We start from the raw sequence: 25,812 nt of genomic DNA, 5'->3' as shown, positions 1-25,812 counted from the left end.
TTACCGGTAAGTCAGTGATGGATTTAGATCACTATCCACAAATTAGTCAGGGTGGATTATTATCTGCAAATGATTTACAAATTCTCTAATTATTTCCAAAAAAAGATTTACTATGAAATGATGCAGAGCGAAATTACAGCCCCAGTTTTGTTTCTGTATTTTATGTCTAACGTGTCAGCCTTGCCTTCTGTTTGGTTTTGATACAGAGAAATGTTTGATATTTTGGTTTTGAGTTGAACTGAGACTATTACCTTGTTTTTCCTTCGAAAGATGCCTATATTACTTGTAGCCTACGGGATGCGTGTGCGTGTATGCATGCGCACACACACCCCCACACACTCATGGGGTTGGGGGGTTGCAGGGGTGTCCACACAGCACCACGCAGGCATGCTTGCTGTTAGGCCTGCCAGCCATAACACACAATGAGTCTACACCACACCATCCCTGATCCGTATCCCTCCCTCGACAAGGAGGTCTTGGAAGGTCTGGAGCAAGTTGTCCTGTTTATCGTCCATTCTCAATGCTTGGCGAGGACCTGGCGCATAGTAGTTGAAATGAAATTCTTCTCGTCTTGCCACTCCTATTGTTCTCCATGGAGACGGAAGCCAGCACTGTGTATCTTTTCCACCTGAAGATGCTCACTCACTGCTCAGGCCCACCTCTAGTCACATGACCTTCCCTTTGATCTTCTATCTTCAGAATCTCTCCCCAGGGATCTTCCAGAAATGAAGCTGGGGTGTCTGTAATGACTTTGTCAATTCCAACGAGGGTAGTGAACACGTCATCAAGGCTTGAGGTTGAAACTCACAATCTGGGGCTCGGCTTCCCACCCTCACAGTCTGGTGGTTACCAGGCAGATCTGCTCTGTGCTCTCCTATCACAACGTTTATTATGTGATTACAGGAATTTATTATAAAATGTGCAGAGAAGCCCTTTGGTAACTGAATAGCAGGTATTGCTATCCCCTTCACTTTATCAGTGTGGAGAAAGTTTGGAGGCAAAGTGACTTTCCGCACCTGGATCCCAAGTCAATGGTTTCCCTGCAGCCCAGTCAGCCTCCTGATCTGCACAGGGACCAAATCCAGGATTGTCTCCACAGGACCAGAAGGGAAGACTCGGGTGGCACTGATCTTAGAACATGTATCTTTGGGAAGGGTCCGGAAACAGCCCAATCACAGGGGACCAGGGGCTGACTGCGAGGTTGCCTTTCTTGTTGGGGCTGGAGACTGTTTTTTTCATATCTCTGTATGAGGAAACCCAACAGTCACAGAGCTGAGAAACAGGTTTCTTCTAGAATTAGCACAGCAGGCCAATGGATGTCACTGTTGCACCACAGAAGCAGAACCTCAACTTCGAGGGGACCCTGGGTGGCAGCACCCCTACTTTTTGGTTACTTTAAGAGAGCACAGCACACTTTGAACCCAAAGAAAATGATTCTAAATGAGCAATTGATATTCTATTGAACATTTTTAGAGCTAGTAATTGATAAGACTCAAATGCAGGGACCTGCCCAAATAGAACTGACCCACCCAGGAAGAAATAAATGCATGAACTACCCTATCCAGGAAAAAGGGAATGTGCTGGGCACAGGGGCTCACACTTGTAATCCAGGCTTAGGTGGGCGGATCACCTGAGCACACCAGTTTGAGACCAGCCTGAGCTAGAGCCAGACTCTGTCTCTAAAAAATAGCTGGGTGTAGGGCGGCACTCATAGCTCAGTATGTAGGGAAGCCATATACACCCAGGCTGGCGGGTTCAAACCCAGCCCGGGCCTGCTAAACAACAATGACAAGTGCAACAACAACAACAACAAAATAGCTGGGCATTGTGGTGAGTGCCTATAGTCCCAGCAACTTGGGAGGCTGAGGCAATAGAATTACTTAAGTCCAAGAATTTGAGGTTGCTGTGAGCTGTGATGCCACAGCACTCTACCCAGGGCGATATAGTGAGACTCTGTCTCAAAAAAAAAAAAAAAATAGTTGGGTGTTGTGACCTAAGCCTGTAGTCTCAGCTACTCAGGAGCCTAAGGCAAGAGAATGGCTTGAGCCCAAGAGTCAGAGGTTGCTGTGAACTATGATGCCACAGCACTATCCCCCAGGGGTGACAAAGTGAGACTCTGTCTCAAAAAAAAAAAAAAAAAAGAAAAGAAAGAAAAAGGAACTGTGCCAACTTCTACCCTTCCAACTCCTTAACTCCCCATCCACCTGAACCCACATGCTGGCTTCCTTCTCAAGCTCAGCTCACCCACACCCGGGTGGAAATAAAGGTCAGTGGTGCCCACACAGAGCCTGGACTCCGTCTCCTTTAGTTTCATGTTTCAGAATAAACTTTTATTTGGGGTCTTGGACCTCTCAGTAGTAAGCAGGCATATTCAGGGACAGGCTAAAGCAAATAGCTTTGAACTTCACGAAAAGCTACAAGTGAATATATATGTTACTTATTGGGAGGAAAGGTCACAAGATGAGTCAACCAGGTCCTTTGACTTCAACCATTGTGTTTCTTCCACTCTGTCTCTCACAGACAATGTCCAAAATTATTTTTTAAAAAGACATAAGCTAAAACATAGAGTGAGACCTCTCCTCCTATCAATGGCCCTGCATAAATGCTTTGAAAAGAACTGCTAATGCTCAGCCTAGTGCAGTAATCAAAGGAATAAATACATTTATTCAGCACCTACTAGGTACCAGGAACTATATTAGAGGCAGAGTCTCACCCTCGGTAGAGTGTTGTAGCATCACAGCCCACAGCAACCTCAAACTCTTGGGCTCAAGCGATTCTCTTGCTTCAGCCTCCCGAGTAGCTGGGCCTACAGGTGCCCACCACAATGCCCGGCTATTTTTAGAGACAGGGTCTGGCCCTTGCTCAGCTGGTCACCAACTCCTGAGTTCACTCACTCCACCTGCCTCAACCTCCCAGAGTGCTGGGATTACAGGCGTGAGCCACCGCACAAGGCCTTTATATTAGACTTTTCCCGACTCTTTTAAGTGAGCATTACCATTTTTATTTTTCATACAGGGAAAATGAGGTTCAGCACACAGGTTCTGAAAATGGTTCCCACACAGGTGCAAATTCACGCCTGGAGCCTACAATGCCTTGCACTTCCCACTGTTTCCTGACAGCCCACACTGTATCCCTCATTGGAGACACCACAGTGACCACAAGTCACCTCTGCCGCTAGTGAAACTCTAAAGACAGTTCCATTGCAGTAAGGTCAGAGGGCTTTAGCCAGATGCTGTGCACCTCAGGGTGAGGTCAGAAAGAGCCTGGAGCAGTGATTTTCAACCGCTGTGCAGGGAGAGGATTTTAGGAGTATCATGAAAAATTTTAAAAATCATTAATTAAATTATTTTCAAAATAAGTTTAAAGCACAGTAAGTATATTCTTCTGCTCTTTTTTTGATTAACATAATTTAAGTGTGCTACAGAAGTTTAACTATAGGTTCAAGTGTGCCATGAGATAAAAAAAAAGTTGAAAACACTGGGCTAGAGAAGTAATCTCAAAATTGAGATCTAAAGGTTCAATAGAGAATATGGTTTAAGGGTGTTTAACTGGGAGGACTAGCTAGTGCCTAGGCAAGAAGGGGAGAAATACTAAGTGGTTACCTGTAATTTTAGAGCAGACTTTTTAAAGAAAAAAAAAATCTGTTTCTCTTAAATTAGATGGAATGTGAACTGTATTATTGATAACCTACCAGCCAGAAATAGTTTCTAAGGAGAATCGTTCTACAAAACTCTGGTTGGCCTGGGGAATCGAGGCCTGCCTTGGGAATAGCGCAGGGCTGTGCTACCACAACTGCACTGGAGATAATTCTATGAGCAGGTGGTTGAGGTCAAGTTAAAGCACACAGCTTTGGATGTTGTGAGTGCTACAAATGGCTGTGTACGTCACTTGTAGTGGGAACCCAGGCACGAGCAGCAGGAAGGGGGATGAAGAACTCCCGGACGGCTCTCTAGCCCACCCAGTCTGCCCATGGCTCTGACACCAGACAGAGGAGTCCCCAATTCCACAGGGTAAGAACTGGCTTCCTGCAGAGGGGCCTATATGGGTCTCACATGATTGGGACTGTCTCTCCATTTTTGGGTCTGGGACAAACCCTCATGTACACAGGTAGCAGAGAGAGCTACGGTAACTGGAGCCTGTGACCCTTCCCCCATGCAGGTCCAGAACTACCCTCCCAGCAGGGAGAAGGAAGGTGATCTGTAGACAAATACCAGCCGTGTTCCCTGGCAGTTCTTTCAGGCCTGTAGAGCTGTCACAGGTCACAGGCTATAATCATTCTTGAATTTTCTGACGAAGAGGCCTGTCACTGCTGTCAGACAGGCTTAACTGGCCTTTTTGGACACTTTCTTAAAATATAAGTAAATTGGGCAACTAATCCTGCACTTCTGTATCTTGTTTTCTTCAGGAGCTTTGAAGTCTGGATGTGGAGAAGGAAAGGTTAAGAGAGCAATCCTAGGGAGAAGTAACACAGGAATTTCTTTGTGTTTATCTTAGCAACATCTGTAAGTTCCCGCTTTGAGTTTCTTCCCCTTTTTCCTGCCCAAAAGTCATTCTTGTTTGTGGTCACATTTAATATTTCTGGATAGAAATGACAATAGAAGTGAAGGTCCTGTGTTACTGACCCACAATTTAATGTGTTGCTAAAGAATAACACATACTGGCTATACTTCAGTTTTGGGTGCTGTCTACAGAGACGTGGTGAGCGATTAAACAAACCAGCACAACAGTGGACTATGGGGTCTCAAGACATCACTTGTAGCTGCAGGAAGCTGAAAAGAGACTAAAACTGAAGCTTGGGTGAGTGATATTTGCATGTAATACTTAGTAAGCTATTTATTTTTTCCCCTTGTGCATTTCAATTGGAAATACATGAAAATGATATGTAAATATATTGGTATAATTTTCATGAAAATCATTCTTCCCTTCAATACATACTGAGCACCTACCCAGCACAAAAGCCAACAGTAACTCAGTCTACTTCTTTCTAAATGATGCATTTTTGTCAGTTTAATCCACACTTAGCCAAAGCCACATAGGATGACGAGTGGGAATATAGATCTCAAATCCCGGCTTCTCTACTCACTAGCTGTGAGATTTGGGGTCAACTGACTTTCTCCTCAGAGCTTAAATTTTCTCATTTGCAAAACAGGGAGAATAAGAATTTAACGTGATAATATCATACAACCCTCACTAGGTATTTTCCTTATGCTAGACAGTGAGGGTGGCACCTCATGACAATTTCCTCTTCCTCATTGATTATATCAAAAGAGTCGCTGGGTCATGCTGCTCTATCTCTATAATAGTTCTCAAATCTCTCTTTTCCTCCCCTCTTTCCAGTGCCCTAGTTCTGGCCCTCATTGTCCCCTGGCCTCCTAAGTGGTTTCCCTGCTTTCTCTCTCTGGTGTCCCTTACCTCTGTTCTCTGCAAACCAACTAAAGTATCGGCTTATACAAAAACACGTTGCTCTTCCACTGGAAACCCTCCGACGGCTCCCCACCTCCTAGAATAAAGTGCACACTCTGAGAATGGCAAACACAGTCAGCCTACCTACCTCTCCAGACTTTTAGTATTTTCTTCCCAAGACTCAGCACGCTGTGGGCTTTTTTCCACCTATGTCTGATCTTATGATGCCTCTGGTTCAGTGTTCTCGCCTCCTGTACCTACTTACCTTTTAAGACTCAGCTCAGACTTGGCAAGTCAGGAAAGGCGTTCCCAACACCTCCAGCTTCTACTGCCACGCTGGGGCAGGGGCTCTCTGCCCCACTCCCACATCCTCTACACGCCTATTTTGTTGTATTTCCCATATTGGTTGGTAGTTTATCTTTTTATGAGTTTTCCTCCATTACTCTTCTCCTTAAGGCAAAAATCATGTCTTACTCATCCCTATGTTCCCATTACCCAGCAAGTTCATGGCACACAGCAAAGGCTCCATAAATGGGTAAAGAAATGCACGCGACTCTCTAGTTGTTCCTACTCCACAGTCTCCAACGGCTCCTGTGTCTAGAATAGTGGTTCTTAGCCAGGGGCAGTTTTGCTCCCTGGGGACATTCTGCACCTTCTGGAAATACTTGGGGTGCCATAACTGGGGGAGCCCTTCTCCTATCTGATGGGGAGAGGCCAGGGATTCTCCTAAACATCCTTCAAAGTCCAGACAGCCCCCTACGAGGAGGAAATAGCCAGCCCAAAATGTTAACAGTGTTGAGGGAGAGAAATCCTAGTGCAGACAGGGTCTGGTGCGTGGGAGACCTCAAAGTAGGGGTCCTAATCTGGGCAGCTTAGTGCTACTAGTGGCCGAAATGACCATCATACTTGATAGAAATAGCAAAATTGTGTGGTATACTGGTTCAAGTTTATTAAGCAATTCTGTATAACTTTAACTCGTTTTACATCATCAGACCTAAGGGAGTTCAGTTCTATTTTAAAGTCATACTTCAAATACAGCAAAGCATCCTACTCAGGGTCAAGGGAGTGTGAGGTGCGAGGCTCTCCTCCCACACCCTCCCCTCAACACACACACGGTACATGTGCTCCTGGCCTGCACCCCTGAACAGTCATCAGAGGCCTGAACCACGTGGGCAAACTTAGTAGCTCACCAGCTATGTTGTCTGGTTAAAATATATACATATATATACATAGAGAGAGAGGGAGAGAGACACTCAGATGTATCTCTTACTTCATAATCTAGAACACCTTCTCCAGGAAGATCTGAACTCCTGGGATTATAGAGAAATGTAAATATTAAAACTTTTAACTCTGAGGTGAGTTTTACTGGCCATTTGATAAGCACAGTGAAGGCAGGAGGCTGTGACATAGGGCTGACCTATTTCTCAGAGAACTCACAGTCTCACCAACTATGTGTAACTTGTAAGATGGGCTGCTATGGGCAAGTCAGCCCAGATCTGTGCGTCTACCCTCCCAGTGTCCAGAGGCCAGTGCTGGGGAGGGAGCTGCCCGGAGGTATCAGAATCAGGACACAGCTGCAAAGCCACCACGGTGACCCCTGCCTATAACTCAGCTGCCTGACCCCGTCTGAACCTTGAGGCAAGTTTACGATCAGTTTCTCCTGGTTATCTTTAGCTCCTCCCTCAGCTGCCTTCTTATCAACCCAGATGTCTTCTACTTTTGAGAAGAGCCATCCTTCTTGTCCCAGCAGCTTGCCTTTCTCTACATCCAGCTCACACCACCACACGCCCAGCTGACGGCCAGTGCTGCGGGTTTGCTCTGCTGAACACACAAGGACAGACGTGGCTGTGCACCACGCAGTGTGATTGTCCTTTCCCCGTAATTCAACTCAGTACTTAATTCATCCAAGGATTTCCAAGCTGAAACGAGGCATCCTAAGCTCCTTAAGATAGCTTTGAGTCCCAGCATGAACAGAAATGACCTGCTGTCTAGAAAATTTTTTCAATTCTAAAATAATGGTTTTGGCCACCATTAAAACAACAGCCAGGTTGAAGTTCAGGGGCAGTGAAGCTGGGTGCTGGGAAGCTTCCTTGGCCAATGCTCTGATTTGCTGAAGAGATGACCAATGTGCAGGGTGATGGCGTATGGTAGAGAATTTCTCCACTGGCTACGAGGTCATCCAACACGGTCTGAGGGTGTTCAAGCAAATTTGTAATGAAGAGGCTTCTGCTGATTATGCTCTTTGACTTGGACAATTAATTCATTATAATTTAAACAAATACAAATGTACCAACCCAACTAACTGGCAAAGGCATTAGCCATTGCTGTGCACGTGTGGCAGGAAGCCTCACCCCTTGTCAAGCCCCAGAGTCCCATGACGTCTTCCTTCCTGTTGGACGGTGGTATGAACTAAGTATTGGTGTCCCTCTAAAATGCATGATGAGTGTTTAAGCCTTAATCCCCGTTATGGCTGTATGTGGAGATGGGAGTTAATTAAAGTTAAATGAGGTCTTAGAAGTGAGGTCCTGATCAGATAGGACTAGTGTACTTACAGAAAGGGACGCTAGAGAACTCACTTCCAGCTCTCCCCAACGGCATCCATCCTGGAACAGCCACGTGAGGACACAGGGAGAAGGCAGCCAGGAAGAAGGCCCTCACCAGAAACCAACGTGTGGGGACCTGGATCTCGGACTTCACAGCCTCCAGAACGGTGAGAAAATACATGTCTGTTGTTTAAGCCACGTGGTCTGTGGTATTCTGTTATGGCTGCCCAAGCAGATTAACACAGATGGTTATAATAAGCTGTGTTAAGCAATGGACGACTACCCCAGGTTTACATAACACTACTGCCACAGCAACCACCTGACAATTGTGTGTGTTTCTGTTCACCTACATGCTAGATTTTAACCCAGGAATTATTTTGTGTCAGATGGGGAATCAATTGCAAAGCAGTCCCATCTATATTACTTTTATTCTTTTGATGTGTTTCTGGATTATTTCTTTAATTTGGGAGAAAAACCTTCCAGGATACATGTCAAATTTATATAGCACATGTCTCCCAAAAAGTTCAAATGATTTTGCTCAAAACTTCCCACTGGTTTAAATGGAAGCCCCAGGATCTAGACAAAACACGGATTCCACTGCCCCACTTTTCATTAAAATTCCTTTTGCTTTCTCCTGGTAGCTGATGAGAGAAATAGCTCTTTGATTTGAGGAATCTTTTTAAAACTGACTTCATTCTATTGTCTTTCTTTTTTTTTTTTTAGACAGAGTCTCACTTTGTCATCCTTTGTAGAGTGACGTGGTGCCACAGCTCACAGCAACCTCAAACTCTTAGGCTCAAGTGATTCTCTTGCCTCAGCCTACGAAGTAGCTGGGACTACAGGTGCCTGCCACAATGTCCAGCTATTTTTAGAGAAGAGGTCTAACCCTGGCTCTGGCTGGTCTTGAACTCATGACAGCTACCCACCTCAGCCTCCCAGAGTGTTACTTTGCTCCATTTTAATCCTAACTGCTCCAGGCATCATTAGCTCCTTTTAATAGAAGTTTCAATTTCCTTTCATCCCTTTGAGCATGAGTTCCAACATCCTCAAAGCAGCACTTTTTAATTGGCTAGGAAAAGATCGCACTTCTAAGAAGAAACTATATCACACATTTTACAAAGCCAATATTGGGTCTTTGAGATCAGAAGTGGATGGTTGATGGGAGTGGATTCATCCATCAGAAAGATGACTAAGCAGCTAGCTGGTGGCATGAGATTACGTTTTCAACATAATTACTATACGATTACATACACACCCTCTTCTCTACACATTCCCTGCCATAATCAGTTAGCCTTTATTTAAAACTCACTTGTCTTAAAAACTTTGTCAGTCCGCGGCTGAGGGGCATAGTTAATTTTGACTGTGTTTTTTTTTTTTTTTTTAGATAGAGTCTTATTTTGTCACCCTGGGTAGAGTGCTGTGGCATCATAGCTCACAGCAACCTCAAACTTTTGGGCTCAACCCATCCCCTTCCCTCAGCCTCCAGGGTAGCTGGGATTACAGGCACCCACCATCATGCCCTGCTAGTTTTTCTACTTTTAGTAGAGACCAGGGTTTCGCTCTTTGCTCAAACTCTTGAGCTCAGAAAATCCATCCACCTCCGCCTCCCAAGATTGCTAGGATTATAGCATGAGCCACCTCACCCGCTCCTTGACATGCCTGGCTTCTTAATATGTAATAATTTTCTGTGACACTTTCCTACACAGACCCCCTAATTATATGCTTTTTCAAAAATGATACGAGGTCATCTAACATGTTTTCCACCTTCCTGTATCCACCACCTCATGTTACCATGTATATTCTGGAAGTAATTTTTCCAGAGAAGTCTAGGGTAAAATCAAATATTACAGGTACCTGGTTACAATTTCTAACTGAAGAAAGGTTTCTGAGACAAACCTACCCCATTATTTTACTTTCTAGTGTCATAAAACCTAAGCTGGATCTGCAGCGGGACCTCTTGTGCTGGAGGAGAGAACTGGTGAGCTGTTTTAAGGGGGTCTGAACAAACTCCAGGAAACGCAGCTCCAGGCGGGCAGCAGTACAGTGTGGGAGGGGCTGCTATAAAAATCCTCCGGTCTTCACTGGCCTTGTCATCCATTTCCAAGAATCCCTGGCATAAAGGGATTCTCTACGATAGTCCACCTCTTATGTTTGGGAAGCCCCCAAATTTGGTACTGCATGGAGTACTTAGGTACTTATAAAAAATTAAGAGTTGTTATTTTTACATAATTCCTATCTTACAGATGGGGCCATAGATACATATTATTACCAAAAAATGGTCCATAAGAAAGATGCTACAACACACCAAACGAGGCTGGTGTAGTAGCTCACGTCTGTAATCCTGGCAGTATAAGTCAAAGTGGAAGGATCACCTGAGGCCAGGAGTTTGAGACCAGCCTGGGTAAGGCCATACCTCAACAAAAAAACAAAAAATTAAGGAAACTAGCCAGGCATGGTGGTGTGCACCTGTAGTCCTTCAGCCCAGAGGTTTGAGGTTGCAGTGAGCTATGAAGACCCTACTGCACTCCAGCACAAGGGACAGAGTGAGACCTGCCTCAAAAAACAAACAAAAACCTCCCAATAAAACAAATTAAAAACCTATCAAATGAAATATCTGGGTCCATAGTTTCCTTTTTTCCTGTATCATTGTTTGAAGAAAAAATAAACTGACCAGTTTATTTCTTTATAAACTTTCCAGAATAAAGTTCTTTGGTCTCCCTTCCTTTTGAAGAATTGGATGACATCCTGAATTTAACATACCTTATAGAAGTAGATCCCCAACAACAAGGTAAGTGATTGTCCTTATCTAGTCTTCCCTAAGCACTGTGTTCTCTGTAAGATGTCACAGTCAGAGAACAACATGGACAATTTTTTTTTTTTTTGAGACATAGTTTCACCCTGAGAAATATTTCACTTTGTCGCCCTCAGTAGAGTGCCATGCCTTCACAGCTGACAGCAACCTCAAACTCTTGGGCTCAAGCAATTCTCTTGCCCCAGCTTCCTGAGTAGCTGGGACTACAGGCACCCACCACAATGCCCAGCTATTTTTTAGAGACCGGGTTTTGCTCTGGCTCAGGCTGGTCTTGAACCTGTGAGCTCAGGCGCTCCACCTGCCTCAGCCTTCCAGAGTGCTGGGATTATAGGAGTGAGCCACCACGCCTGGCCAACATGGACAATTTAGAACACAATCAAGAAAGAGGAGCCTTAACAATCCAGAGCACAGGAATAATAGTAAAAGAATTAAAGACTTTAACCAGAAAAGGGAAGATTTGGCAAGGAAATTATAACTATTCTCAAAAGGGTAGATCCAGTTTTAGGAAAGCAGATGCAGAGTTAATATAAGAACACTGTTGTAATTCAAAATGCTCTGGAAATTTGAAATAGTCCACTTTTGTACTTAGTAGGTGCACTTTCCCTGATGGCATTGATATGGAAGCTAGTTGACCACTTTGGGGGACTGTTGCAAATGTATCAGACAAGAAACCTAACTTCATAAATCTTCAGTTCCCTTCTAACCCTCAAGTTCTACAAACATGTCTATTCAGGGAAGGTGATACAGGTTGAGTTCCCATTATCTGAAATGCCTGGGAGCAGAAGTATTTTAGATTCCAGATGTTTTCAGATCGTAAAATATCTGCATATATGTAATAAGGTATCTTGGGGATGAGACCCAAATCTAAACTTGAAATTCATTTTTTCATATGTGTCTTATATGCATAGTTGAAGGTGATGTATGCAATACTACCTGTTTTTAGTACTCTTTTTTTTTTTTTTTTTTAGAGACAGAGTCTCACTTTGTTGCCCTCGGTAGAGTGCTGTAGCATCACAGCTCACAGCAACCTCCAGCTTTTGGGCTTATGTGATTCTCTTGCCTCAGCCTCCCAAGTAGCTGGGACCACAGGTGCCACCACAACACCCTGCGATTTTTTTTGTTGCAGTTTGGCCGGGGCCGGGTTAGAACAGGCAACCTGGGTGTATGGGGCTGGCGCCTTACCAGCCGAGCCACAGGCGCCGCCCCCTGTTTTTAGTACTCTTAAAAGTTTGTGTTAAGTGCTCCCATTTGGAATTTTCCATTTATGGCAGTCATGGTGGTACTTAAAAAGTTTACAACATCGAAGTGCTGCAGGTTTCAGATCGAGGAGGTTCAGTCTGTGTGGTGATATTACTAAAATTATACATAGTTGGTGTTCGTCCCCAGATTCTGGCACAGAGTTTCTGAAACTTTCAGAATTTCCTGAGTGACAGAGATGAAGGAAAAAGTGTCAATCTTCCTGAGATTATGCTAATGAGGTGTCTCTTGGAGGAAGGGGACTGGTTACAAGAAGAACCAACTGTGTGATTGGAGCCCTGGAACTTTAGCCCCACCCACACATCTGGGGAGGGGCGAGGGGCTGGAGATGGACTTCAGTCACCAACAGATAATGATTGAATCAATCTTGCTGATGTGATGGGACCTTCATAAAAGCCCCAAATGATGGGGTCAGAGAGCTTCTGGGTAGATAAACACAAGGAGGTATGGGAGGTGTTGTACCCAGAGAAGGCAAGCAACTCCCCCACTTCCATACCTTGCCTGTGCACCTCTTCTGATTGGCTATTCCTCGGTCACAGCCTTTATCAGAAACCAGCAAAGACCAGTAAAGTGTTTCCCAGCAAATTACTGAGCTAGGTTGGGGAACGCCAAGTTCCAGAGGCTCACAAGTGGTATCTGTACCAGGGGCAGACTTGTGGGACTGAATCCTTAACTCGTGAAATCTACTGTTAACTCCAAGTATATTGTGTCCATTGAATCGAACTGCAGGACATCATTTAGTAACTGGAACACTGGGGAATTGCTTGGTACAGATGAAGCCCACACAGTTGGTATCAAAAGTAGTGAGAGTATTTAGAGAAAAAAAAAACAAACTCATTTAGGGAGAAATAATCTGATGCAGCAAAATTTTCTACAACCAATAATTCAAATATCAACAGGTTTAGGGATCTAGGGCTGTGAGATTTATCTTGTTTGTCTTTTTATAGGCTTTCCTAGCACACAGCTACGGAGAGTTTATTCCATTAAAAGAAAGCTATATGTTAAACCAGTCTAGTTCACTTAGAAAACAAAACAAAACAAAACCCAAAGTCCTTTTAAGGATCTCTACCGGGATTGTTTATGTGTGCTCATCTACTTAAGTCGGTTCTTTGGAAACTTCCGTGTGAGTAGTGCTGGGTGGATACCTGCAGCCTCTCTGTGGACATCACGTTGCCAGACTTGATGCAGAGAAGACCACAGCATCCAGCAACCTTTGCCAACTCTCCATTCATGGTCTGCGTCTGCAGCAGAGGTACGAAGGAGGTTGGAATCCCAGGAGGGGCAGCAGGTCAGATTCCAGGCTAAATGTGAACTGTGGGGAGAGGCTGGAGAAAGAAGCACAGAAAGGAAGGCTCTCCTCCAGACAGCTCCCCCTTTCTGCTCCTCGATTTGTGAAGTATGCCAGAAAGAGAAGAGGTGAGGCTCATTCTGACTGTCACTCTACAGGTGACCTCCGCATGCGGCTCTGGAAGCCACTACCTATTAATCTGTTTAGGAAAAAGACTTATAAAAGAGATAGAAAGACAGTGTGGTGCTGAATATATGGGCTTTGCAGTCGAAGAACCAGGGTTCAGGTTCTGAATTTCTAATTTCTAACTGCATGACCATGATCAAGTAAGTAAGTAACCTCTCTAGGCCTCAGTTTCTTCACCTGTAAAATGGAGCCAGCGACAGGTGCTGCTCATAATAAGTGCCAGACAAATGCTAGCTTCTATTATTTTCACAGAACAGAAAACTGAGTCCCATTTGGACTTGCTTCTCCTTGAGTCCTGTCCAAGACACAAAAGAAACAAACGTGGCATTGAGGAATGAATGTAGGTCAGCTCAGACCTGTTGTTCTGAGGATTGGAAAAGAACGGGAATCTAGAGAGGGGAATGGTGAAAGTGAACCCTGCACAGCTGTTAAAGGAAATAATAGAAAACTGTACATCTTGCTCACTACCTTGATTTGGTGGTTACCCAACGCATACATGTATCAGAACATCATGCTGTACCCCTTGAATACACAACTATTATGTCAAATAAAAATAAAATATAACTTAAGAAAAGTACATGCCCTGACACAGAAAGATGTCCTATTTATTAAATTAAAAAACACACTACAAAACAGTATGATCATCTTTGGGGAAAGGATTACCATTAACATAAATAATAACAACACATCAGCCTCCATAAAAGAGAAAAGCTGGAGGAATTTCTACCCAATAGCGGAGAAGGATTTGGGGTTCATCAGGATTATGTGGGACAGTCATTCTCTGTATGTTATTTTTAAATGAATATTATCAATTTTTAAATTAGAAAAAAATCAATGTTTAAGAGGCAAAAAAAACCCCATATTCTTTACTGTATACTGATCCTCTTAAATTGCAGTAGGCAGCTGATAATGAAGTTAGATAAGCTGAAGCAGGAAATACTTCTCTGGTTTCCTTTGGAAATGATGAAACCATACCTCACTTTTAGAGTCTCTTTCATCATTCCATAAATGTTCCCGTGAACCAGGGGAGGTGAGTATTTGTGGTTAAGACCACGCCTGTGGAGCCTTTCATCCTGGTTTGAATCCTAACTGTCTGACCTTGGGCAAATCTCTGAGTCTCTCTGTGCCTCAGCTGATTTACCTGCCGAGTGGGGCTAATAATAGTGTTTGAAAGGGCTGGTGTGAGGGCAAATGGAGCTGCTCTACGCAAGAGCAGCTGTGATGTACGAGCATACTCGGTTATGAGTTTAGCCATCATTATTTTAATCATTTGGAAAGAAAATTCTCTAGATACAAATGATGTATTTATCCCAAATTCCTACCAGCACCATCACCACCAATACACTGTAATCTGTCTTTTTGTGTGGGTGTGTGACAGAGTCTCACTATGTCGCTCTCCTCAGTAGAATGCTGTGGCGTCACAGCTCACAACAACCTCAAACTCTGGGGCTTAAGCAATTCCCTTGTCTCAGCCTCCCAAGTAGCTGGGACTACAGGCGCCCACCACAATGTCCGGCTATTTTTTGGTTGTAGTAGTTATTGTTGTTTGGCAGGCCCCGGGCTGGGTTTGAACCCGCCATCTCCAGTGTATGTGGCTGGCGCCCCAGCCTCTGAGTTACAGGTACTGAGCCCTGTCTTTTTTTTTTTTTGAGACAGAGTCTTACTCTGTCACCCTGCGTAGAGTGCTGTGATGTCAGAGTTCACAGCAACCTCAAACTCCTAAACTCAAGCAATCCTCTTACCTCCCGAGTAGCTGGGACTACAGGTGCCTGCCACATGCCCAGCTATTTTGAGGAGAGATAGGTTCTTGCTCTTGTCATGCTGGTCTTGAACTCCTGAACTCAGGCAGTCCATCCATCTTGGCCTCCCAGAGTGCTAGGATTTCAGGTGTGAGCCACCAAGCCGGGCCCAATACCTACAATCTTAAAATTCATTCCCACCACCCCCTCTCTAGACCAGAATTTGATCACATCTCCCTGGACAGCTGCTTTTCATTCCCTCCCAGGCTTCTTGTCCCCAGCACCTCATGCAGCTAGATTCTGCTTTTCTGAGCTTTCCTTTTATCTCTCCACAGGTTGGCTTACGTGGTTTCCCTTTGCCAGAAGTTCCAATCCCGAGTATCTTCACCTGTCCCTTCGCATGTTAGCTTGCTCCTACCTTTCTTAAATGGGACTCGGTACTTAAAACACAAACCCTCTGCTTTGGCCACACTGGTCCGCTTGCTGCTCCCCAAGAGCCAAAGAACCATTCCTATCTGGGAGCCTGTACCACCGGCTACCTCCCACTTCTCAAAATCCCAGTGGGCTTTGTCAGAAAGCTGGCTGACCACTCCAATCCAGGTACCTGTTGTGAATTCCTCCAGCAGCTCACATCCTGGCCCTTGCTCTCACCTGAGACCTCACCGTCCTCACCCTTACCCTGTTACAAAGCTTTGGGAGCAGGGGGTGTCGCCCGTAGATTGAACAAGCATTTGCTGACAGCTTTAGGAATTCAGAGATAAAGAAGACAAAGTCCTTGCCCTCAGTGAGCTCACGGACTATAAGAAAAGACACAAAGTCAACAAATAATTGCTTGGCCGTGGCAGGCCATGTGCTTGTCAGAGGCATGTACAAGGCTCCATAGTGGCCCAAAGATGGAACTAATCACAGGAGCATGAGTCTGCAGTAAGGCCATGAGGTGCAGCTCGGTCTTTCCAGTCCCCAACCATTAAATATTCCCTTCTTCTGGCTGATCACAGACATGGAGCTGGACCTGAAATATTTTAAGCTCCTGCCCTACTTAAGCTCTCAAAACGATAGGCTCTAACCGGTTTCCTCTCCCCAGGACGGGCCTCTCCCTGGAGTGTATTTCCACCTTCCTTTCTATTTAGTTCACCTCCACCTGCCTATTTATTTGTTTAAAATGTGAACCAACTGGTCAGGTACAGTAATCTAATTCTGCATTTGGTTTGAGGCCAATGCATTGAGGGCATTCAATAAATAATAGTGTTTGGTGTGCCTTCCCTGGATCCTGGCTGCTCGTGTCCGAGGTGAAGCCGGGATCTCGGGAAGGACGCTCAGGAGATAGTGAATGAAGGGTGGCAGAGGTCTGAAGACCAGGGAGGCAAATCTCCTGAGATCACACACCTGTCTGTTGACTTGCTGGGCTGAAGCCTGTGACATGCAAATGTTCCCGGTGTGAGTCGGCTGGGGTGTGCCCTTCTTCGGCACATGGTTTTCCCTGATTCCATCTGGGTAAAAGTACATACAGCCTTCCTCCCTATGGGCACACAGGCCTGTGTTTACTTGTCTTCATTAAGGAAATTCTCCTTCCTGTGAGTGGGTGGCTCTGGGAGGGGTGAGACAAGTGTCTCTGCAGATTGTAGGCTATCCCAGGGTAGGAAGAGCAGTGAGAGGTGGGGAGTCCTTAAAATAAAACCTCCTGGGTGGCGTGTATTCATCTATCCATCCTCACTCTCTACCAAGTGACAGGTGATGAGGACATAAAGGTGAAATGTTATAGGACTTGGCTCATGGGAGCTACTCAGTAAAGGCTTACTGAATTAATGATTTACATTTATGCACTGGCTTCACATCAAATACCATTTCCTATCAGAGGACACTCTGTCCATTCCCTGTAGTGGATAATATCTCCCACATGCGTATTTCAGTCCAAAGTTAAAAGAGGCATTCTGGCCTGCATAAAAAGGGGATATTCCAGCATATTCCCAGCATTCCAGGACTTTGATTCCTAATTTCCTCATATTTAACCTTCTTCCCTGTTGTCCATTTATATATATATCCAAGCAGCTCCTTGGGCGTGGCCCACTGCTGGGTTCTATCCAGCCCACCAGTGGTAATTCGAATAGAGGTTGCTTTCAGATGACAATTGGCAGTTCGACTGAGCCTCCAGCTCTCCTAAGCTGCCTGCATTATCTCAGGCAGCCAGGGTCTAGAGAGAAGGCAGGGAGCTGTCTCCCAGGACCCACTAATGCCCCCAGCTTTGGGACACTTCAGCGTACACAGCTGTGTCTCCTGTCCTCCATCTGTAGAATGGCCATAATGCTAACCAGCTCCGAGGTACAGCTAGGGCTGGTGAGCTCATGGCTGGAAAGGACATACCCAAGAACAAAGCAATATTATGAGGTGAAACTCTGATTTTATGGTCCTCAATACCAAGCCTCATACTGTTTCTGGCTTTTCTGCCTCTGTGATTTTGGCACTTTGCTTCCAAGGAGGAGGTCAGAATAATTAGCATGGCTCATCTTCTCAAGCACAGGCTCCCATATTTAGTGTGGATTTGGCACAAATAAGAACACTGTGGCTGGCTGCCACCAAACACTGCCAGCAGGCGAGCGCCAGGAGCACCTGGTTCAGAGACGCACTTCTGAGGCAGGAGAGCATTTTTTCAAGCGTCACTCAAAGCTGGAATCAATTAAATGACAAGTTTGAAAGGAAATCATGGTACAAAATGAGAAACCAATCTTTATGTTTCAAGATGCAGAAACCTTTGCAGATTACATCTAAAAAAAAACAAACAAAAAACTCCCCAATGATACCAATGAACTATTTTCCCCTACACAAGGTATACAAAATAAATTCTTTGAGGATGAATGGTGGCAGTCTCTCAAAAAGAAAACTTCTCTTTATATCTGCCTGCATTAATAACCATCCGGCTGCTGGCGTGTTAGCAATGTAACAGAAGAGCTCAAATCCAAAGCAACACGATTCCCATAAGCAGAAGGAAAAATAGCAAAACGGATGTCCAGTAAAGTGCAGACAACCATAATTACTCTGATATTGTAATGTTCAAACATAAGAGTGAGCAAGCAGATGCTATTTCTAATTTTAAGTAAGTTTGCAGAAATAAGATTCCTTTAGAGAAAAGACTGCCAAATAGTATCAGCCCAAAGGTGGCTGGAAGATTCATTCAACATCCACTTTGCTCTCTCGTGCCAAGCAGGCCCTCTCCGTTTACCTGGTGGAGGAAGTAGGGTAATGATGCTGTAGAACCGTCCTCACATTTGCCACTTCACCCCCAGAAACCCCAGGCAAGAATCCTGGTCAACAGGAAAGACTTACACATTTTGTTGCCTTCTGGAGTTTTGGGTCCCAAGTCTGGGGAGCATCTGAGCCAGGCAGCCGCCCTTGCTTACCACCATGTCTGAAGCAGGCCGGACACAAGACTGGTCCGGGAGAGGAGGGCAGCCCAGAGGGAAGAGGAAGAGGCTCTTACTCACTAGCCACTCAAAGCTGGCACTGGTTACAAAAACAACAGAACCCCCACGCAGGGGACACCTCCCAGCCTCCCTGCCTCATCACTGAGCTGCAGTAATCAGCCCTGCCGAGGACGAGGAGGAAGACAGCTGGGGCCTGCCCAACAGGCCGGGAACAAGCACAGGGCTAGGAGTACTTTGCAGACAAACTTTTTTTCAGGGTGGGCTTCATGACGCCAGGGGTTCCTCCCTCAAGGGTAGGCACCAGGCAGTGATACTTGGATTTTTCAGGCACTAAGGGGCTATGAATTTGTTTGGAGTTGTTTTAAACATCCCCTTGTAAACTAGAGCCAGTCTGCTTAGGGGTGTCAGCCAAAGGTGTGAGCAGTTATTTCTGGCTGCCTTACAAAGGTATGTGGGAGTGATGAGTCTCTCTTCCCCCAAAGCCCATCCTAGTATCAGCGCAGGCAGGGCTTACAGGTGAGTGGGGCTTCCTGACTGTCCCTCCCTCCCTCTGTAAGAGGCTTGGTCACTTTTAGAGTTGGAGCCCACAGGCCTCATGCTGATTTTATGAAGACCCTTTTTGCTTATCTGTGGTGTTGAATATCACAAAAAGTATGTATAGACCCTTTATCTGCTCATCAGTTTGTGTATTTAATGTGTGGTCCAAGACAACTCTTATTCTTTTCGAGTATGGCAGAAAAGAAAACAGGCTGAACACCCCTGCTTTAGAGTCTCAGAAGCAGTAACAAACCATCTGTCTTGATCTGACCCCTGGGGGGGATCATTCCTTAGGACCAGACTATGGGGCGTGGGGAGGCAGATGAAGGTTAGAAGGGACCATTTCATTGGTCTTGCTCTTGAATTTGCTTTTAAAAAAAATAGCTACATTGCTTGCTCCTGAAGCCCATTTTATTATTATTATTATTATTTTTTTTTTTTTCTGAAGGTCATTTTAGAGTTTTGCAGATAAAGACTCAGGGGAAAAAAGGGGAAGTGGTGGTCCTCATGGATGAATCATGCTGTCTGACCACTTGCCCTGGTACCACTGCATGTCAAAAAATTAACCTTTAAGTAGGTCCTTTGGAAAAAATTTGACTAAAAATATTTTTGATTTGCTGAATGTAACACTTATGCCCAGAGTAAAAGGGCAACCTATGCATTGGCAATAACTAACCACCAACCAACCAACCATCTATCAATAAGATCTCCTGTAAATATAAAATATGTACTATCAGACAAGTCATTTCTGGATTTTCTATGTATTTAGTGTTATTTGAAAAATTATGGCCAGGGGTAGTGACTAACACCTATAATCTCATTACTTAAGGAGGCCAAAGTAGGAGGATCGCTTGAGGCCAGGAGTTCAAATCCGCCTGGGAAACACAGTGAGACTCCATCTCTACAAAATAGTTTTAAAAATTAGCCAATAGGCCAGGTGCAGTGGCTCATGCCTGGAATCCCAGCATTCTGGGAGGATGAGGTGGGATTGCCTGAGCCAGAGAGAGACCCTGCCTCTAAAAATAGCTGGACATTGTAGCAGGCGCCTGTAGTCCCAGCTACTTAGGAGTCTGAGGCAAGAGAATGGTTTGAGCCCAAGAGTTAGAGGTTGCTGTAATCTATGACGCCACAGCACTCTACTGAGGGCAACAAAGTGAGACTTTGTCTCAAAAAAAGCCAAAAGAGTAAAAATTAGCCCATCATGGTGTCTCAACTATTCGGGAGGCAGAGATGGGAGGATCTCTTGAGCCCAGGGGTTTGAGGGTATAGTGAGCTATTGCCTGGGGGACAGATTGAGACCCTGTCTTAGAAAAAAGAAAAGGGGGGCGGTGCCTGTGGCTCAGTGAGTAGGGCGCCGGCCCCATATGCCGAGGGTGGCGGGTTCAAACCCAGCCCTGGCCAAACTGCAACAACAACAAAAAAAAATAGCCGGGCGTTGTGGCGGGCGCCTGTAGTCCCAGCTACTCGGGAGGCTGAGGCAGGAGAATCGCCTAAGCCCAGGAGTTGGAGGTTGCTGTGAGCTGTGTGACGCCACGGCACTCTACCGAGGGCAATAAAGTGAGACTCTGTCTCTACAAAAAAAAAAAAAAAAAAAGGACAGACAGAAGAAGAGATGGAAGTCTCTCTGCTGACCCATCTAACAGGTTTGGCAAAAGCTTTCTTTGACCTTGAGAAGACAACTTCTTGGGTGTCCAGTGCAGAGTCACTCTGCCAACCTCTAAACTCGGTGTGTTGGGTGGTGTTGCCTATTTCCCCTGAGCTATCCAGACGCCACTCACTGTGCGAATTGAGTCATTAAATCCTGCCAGACCTGACCTCCGGGAGGGGAAAGGTATTGTAGGAGAGGCACTTGCTCACTCCCTTTCTCAGGCTGGAGTCTTTCCTTGGCTTTGGTTCAGAATCCCTAAGCCTAGTGACGAGGGTGTTTCCCCAGCGCAAGCAATTAAAAAAGTGTTTTATATTTGTTCTTTTTTTTTTCTGGAGACCAAGTCTCACTTTGTCACCCTTGGTAGAGTGCTGTGGCATCACAGCTTACAGCAACCTCAAAGTCTTGGTCTTAAGCGATTCTCTTGCCTCAGCCTCCCAAGTAGCTGGGACTACAGGCACCTGCCACAATGCTCGGCTATTTTTTGTTGTAGTTGTCATTATTGTTCAGCTGGCCCAGGCTGGGTTTGAACCTGCCAGCCTCAGTATGTGTGGCTGATGGCATAACCACTGTGCTACAGGCACTGAGCCATCTTTTTTTTTTTTTTTTTTTTTTGAGATAGTCTCCTGGGCTAGAGTGCTATGGTCTGTCACCTAGGGTAGAGTGCTATGGTCTCAGCCTAGCTCACAGCAACCTTGAACTCTTAGGCTCAAGTGATCCTCCTGCCTCAGCCTCCCAAGTGGCTGGGACTACAGGCACCTGCCATGATGCCCAGCTAGTTTTTCTGTTTTTAGTAGAGATGGGGTCTTGTTCTTGCTCAGGCTGGTCTCAAACTCCTGAGCTTAAGCAATCCACACACTGTGGGCTCCCAGAGTGCTAGGAATACAGGCATAAGCTACCGCACCTGGCCAGCAATCTAAGTTATGACTAAAAACATTCCCACAACATTCCCTGGATTTATGCTTAAAGCACACTTATCTGTCACTCAGGTAGATTTCCTGTCTCCAAACTTTGTTTCCCCTTTGGTAAGTCTGTCATTGCCCACTGGGACCAGGGATCGTGAGGTTTTCATGAGCTTCCAAAGATCCTGAGCACATCCTCTCCTCAAAAACTTGGAAATGAACACTGAATTTCACACAGGAAAAGGGAGAAAAGGAGCCAGAGTCGTGCAGAGTCATGTTCCTTTTTTGAGGACTTTCCTTCACCTAAACATAATAATTCTTCTGATACGCTCACTTTTGCTACCCTGGTTTCATTCCTGATCATCATACCAGGTGAAGCCCAGCCTTCAATCCTCATGTCTTGTTTTAGACCCAGGAAAACCGTGGGAGAGCACAGAGGCTTTGCCTATCACATCAGAGAGCTTTGGTGAAGAGTTCTGGTCCTGGGTGGCGCCTGTGGCTCAAAGGAGTAGAGCGCTGGCCCCATATACTGGAGGTGGCGGGTTCAAACCCAGCCCCCGCCAAAAAAAAAACAGAGTTCTGGTCCAACCTCTTGATAAAATACATCTTCCCTTGATAAAATACACCCACAGAGAGAAGCAATGTGGTATTTTCTTTTTCTGGAAAAATCCATGGTTACTTAAATAAAAATATAAATATTATAGAAATAGCTTTTCTCTCATCCAGGAATGAATTCAAAGACTACAATTCTTGGGTAATTATGGTAAGTCTCCACTTAATATAATCAATAGGTTCTCAGAAACTACAGCTCTGAGCAAAGTGATGAAACCAGCCAGGTGTGGTGAGTCATGCCTGTAATCCTAGTATGCCAGGAGGCTGAGGCAGGTGGATTGCTTGAGCTCAGGAGTTCGAGACCAGCCTGAGCAAGAGCAAAACCCCCATCTCTACCAAAAATAGAAAAACCGAGGCAAGAGTATCGCTTGAGCCCAAGAGTTGGAGGTTGTTGTGAGCTATGACGCCATGGCACTCTACCCAGGGCAACAGCTTGAGACTCTGTCTCAAAAAAAAAAAAAAAAAAAACCCAGAACAAAGTGATGCAACCAGTTCTCATTACAACAAAACAGCATCAGACTTCTAAAAAAAGACCCAAAATACTTCTAATATTAATCATTGAAATTAATGTGAGTTAAACATACATTTAAGAAAGAGTAATAAAAACAAGGAAGATAATAATTTACCAGCTTATTCCAGGTCAGTGTCCTGGGTGGCCAGAGTCAATTCTTGAGCTGACTGGGACACCATCCCTTGCAGGTCACCCTCACACACACACACACTTTTAATCAGACTGGAATGAAGTAGACTCAGCAATTAATGTAATGTGCGAAGTTTGGGATGTGGGAGGAAACTGGAGCACTCAGAGGAGACCCACTTGGACGTGGGGAGAACGTGCAAACCCCACACAGACAGTGGCCCCAGCTGGGAGCTGATTCTTTCCTTTCTCATCCACCTTACAGCAAAACAACACTGAGCGAAATGTTATTTGGCAATCTGTTGTACAGCTTAGGGAAAGGGATTTTAAATTACTAATAGCAGTAATTTCCGAGCTGAATAAAAGGCTGCTTCTGCGTTCTAGCTACACTTTGTGTGCAGAATGGCCTTTAGTTACTAACTTGCTTCCCCTTGAGATCCTACTGGTTGGAGCATTTAGGAAACAAGTTAGGGGTGTGTATATGTCTTTGCATCATGGAGTTTGCCAAAAGATTTCAAAATTGTGGGGCATTTCTTAAAATATTTGCCACATGGCACTTAAAGCAATGAAGGACATCCAAACATTTCAGAATTTCTACAGAAGAAAACAAGCTTCCAATAAAGTAAAGGGGGGGCAGCAATCACACATCTGCCCATTTACGAAATACACTTAGAGCAAGGTGTTCGGATGTTAACAATAGTCCGTGGGAACCATCTGGGAGAATTGGATTTGGTAACATGAGAACTGAGGAGTCCCAGTTCTTGGTTGGGAACAGTCTGCAACAAAGAGAATCAGTTGGAATACCAGAAGGGTAACTGTCACATGAGGTACCAGGGCTAATGTCCGCAGACTCTACACAGGACAAGAGTGGGCATCTCTGATCCCAAAATCCCAGGATTGATCTTACAGCACCAGCCAAATGCCAGAAACTTCCCGGGAGCTCTGTTGGGTGCTTTGCCCACCCCAGTGACCCAGGGGGTCTCATATCTTGCAGTGTCCCCATGATGGAGAGGCCCTGGTGTTTCTCTGAGCACCTAAGGTTGCTTGCTTCAAAGAAATCATGAGAATATGGTGGGGAGGGGAATATGTCCAAGGGGATCCCTGGAGTGACTGATGGAAGTCCAAGGGCGAGCATGCGCGGAAGGCTATGGTTCTCCTCCAGAGGCCTTGGGACCTGACTTGGGTGGGACAGAAGTCCTCTGATTCCCGCGTCCCAGAGCCTGGGCCATCATTCTGGCTGTTCTGGCACAGCATACATTGCAGAGATGAATATTTTCCATCAAGGGGCTGGAAGCCATGGTTCGTGTGTATGTGTGTGTGTGTGTATGTGGAGACCAGCTAATGTCAGTTCTCAAAATTCAGAGGAAAACAGATCTCAAACCAGGAGAAGAGATTCTACTTTCTCTCACTAAAGGGAAGAGTATAATTCCTGAAATATGGGTGATGAGGGAGTGATCCCCTAGTAATCGGAAGCCGGTGCTACTAGGTAATGGGCATGCTGATGAGAGGGCAGTCAGAGGCGGGGGCGCCAAGATGTCCAGGGAGGGGCCCCTCCTACCTCTGGCCCGCCGGCTTTGAACACATCTAAGCGTAGTCTTCCAGAGTAATTTTGGAAGCAGAAATTTTAAGATTAGCATGTCATCTTAAGGAGGACAGGAGTTTTAGTTTCCCTCACACCTGCGGTAATCTCGGCCTTTACGATACTGCCTGACACGTGGTAGGTGTTCAGGAGACATTTGTGGAGTGAACAGGATGATACTATTGAAGAAATTAATGGATAGCCAAGTCCGCTGGCAGGAAAGGTGTGGAACTGTCACAAAAAGATCCTTAAAGATAAGAAAAACTCTTAGGCTGGGAAACAATTCCACTATGTCAATTATATTACATAAATAAATCTATCATATCGTTCACTATAGAGTTTAAATATCTGCTGTGCTTTTTGTACTAAGAAAATGATATCTAGTGAATGATGCCCCATGTATATATCAATGTACACAGCTATGATTTAATAAAAAAAAAAGAAAATGATATATCTTTAAACAAAAAGTGAGTAGCCTTTTGCACAACTCACATTTAACATCCTTTTAAAATATGTTGTCCTTGTTTCTGGATTAAAGGATAAGTAAAAAAGTTAAAAAAGAAAATAAAAAAGATCCTTAAAGAAAGCATGACCTGTCGATTCTACTTTTATTGTGTTAGAGAGCATGTGTGTGCACGAACACACTTCAACACGTCCCTCTTCCTCTGAGTCACATAAACGTGTTTTCTTGCTTACATAATAGGACACAGTTATTTTTTAAAGCTTAGAAAATAAAGTAAACTCAGCCTTTGAAGAACAATACCCAGCTATATGAAATATGCTTAAAGACTGTCTTTAATCGTTTGAAATGTGAGGGTGCTTTCTCTTTTTGCAACCCTGCAGACGAAGACCTTAGAATTTGATAAATTATAAACCTAATGAGGTTTCTGACTCCTCTAGCCATTCATTAGCTACTAGGAAATGGTCGTTGTTCCTTAATTATAAGATGAAACAAAACATTGAGAAATGCTGAAAGTGATACGATTGGCGCAGACACCAAGGACTAATTCCACTGGCATGTCCTCCATGTGCCAATTAAAGCTGCGTCACCTGTAATGAAACACTGCATACCGTTGGCTGTGTTCTGTGTGGTCATTTCCAGATTAGAACAACATAATTCCAGTCTAGGGCACTTCCTGGGCACCAGTGGCTCCTGGGCCTTTTTCTGAGATGATCAGGTCTCCTCCTATGAGCTTAATATTCCCCAAGAAATGTCCTTTATTCTCACTTTGACTGTACCAAAATAAAATTAA

At 44.8% G+C, this 25,812-nt stretch overlaps 1 protein-coding gene across 7 annotated transcripts in view; it reads right to left on the bottom strand.

The window, feature by feature from the left end:
• The window catches only part of SHROOM3 (shroom family member 3), a 329,341-nt gene that overhangs the window by 110,512 nt on the left and 193,017 nt on the right, over positions 1-25,812 (bottom strand). The window contains exons 1-2 of one of the 7 annotated variants that reach the window (XM_053588734.1): positions 15,833-15,996; positions 7,956-8,169 (exon numbers count right to left, since the gene is read on the bottom strand). The exons of 3 other annotated variants lie outside the window; for them this stretch is intronic. Coding sequence is in view for 1 of the 4 variants with exons in the window: in XM_053588426.1 (XP_053444401.1) it covers positions 18,550-18,629 (80 nt within the window). In the remaining 3 variants the exon portion in view is untranslated. Of the gene's footprint in view, positions 1-7,955; positions 8,688-15,832; positions 15,997-18,549; positions 19,489-25,812 lie in introns of those variants that run through there. 3 more of the 7 variants (XM_053588426.1, XM_053588819.1, XM_053588654.1) reach the window with 3 other exon arrangements.

This window comes from Nycticebus coucang, chromosome 1 (genome assembly GCF_027406575.1).
Source record: "Nycticebus coucang isolate mNycCou1 chromosome 1, mNycCou1.pri, whole genome shotgun sequence".
In the NCBI taxonomy this organism is placed as follows: Eukaryota; Metazoa; Chordata; class Mammalia; order Primates; family Lorisidae; genus Nycticebus; species Nycticebus coucang.
Note: the sequence above shows the minus strand (reverse complement) of the source record. Positions and strands in the feature narration are given on the sequence as shown.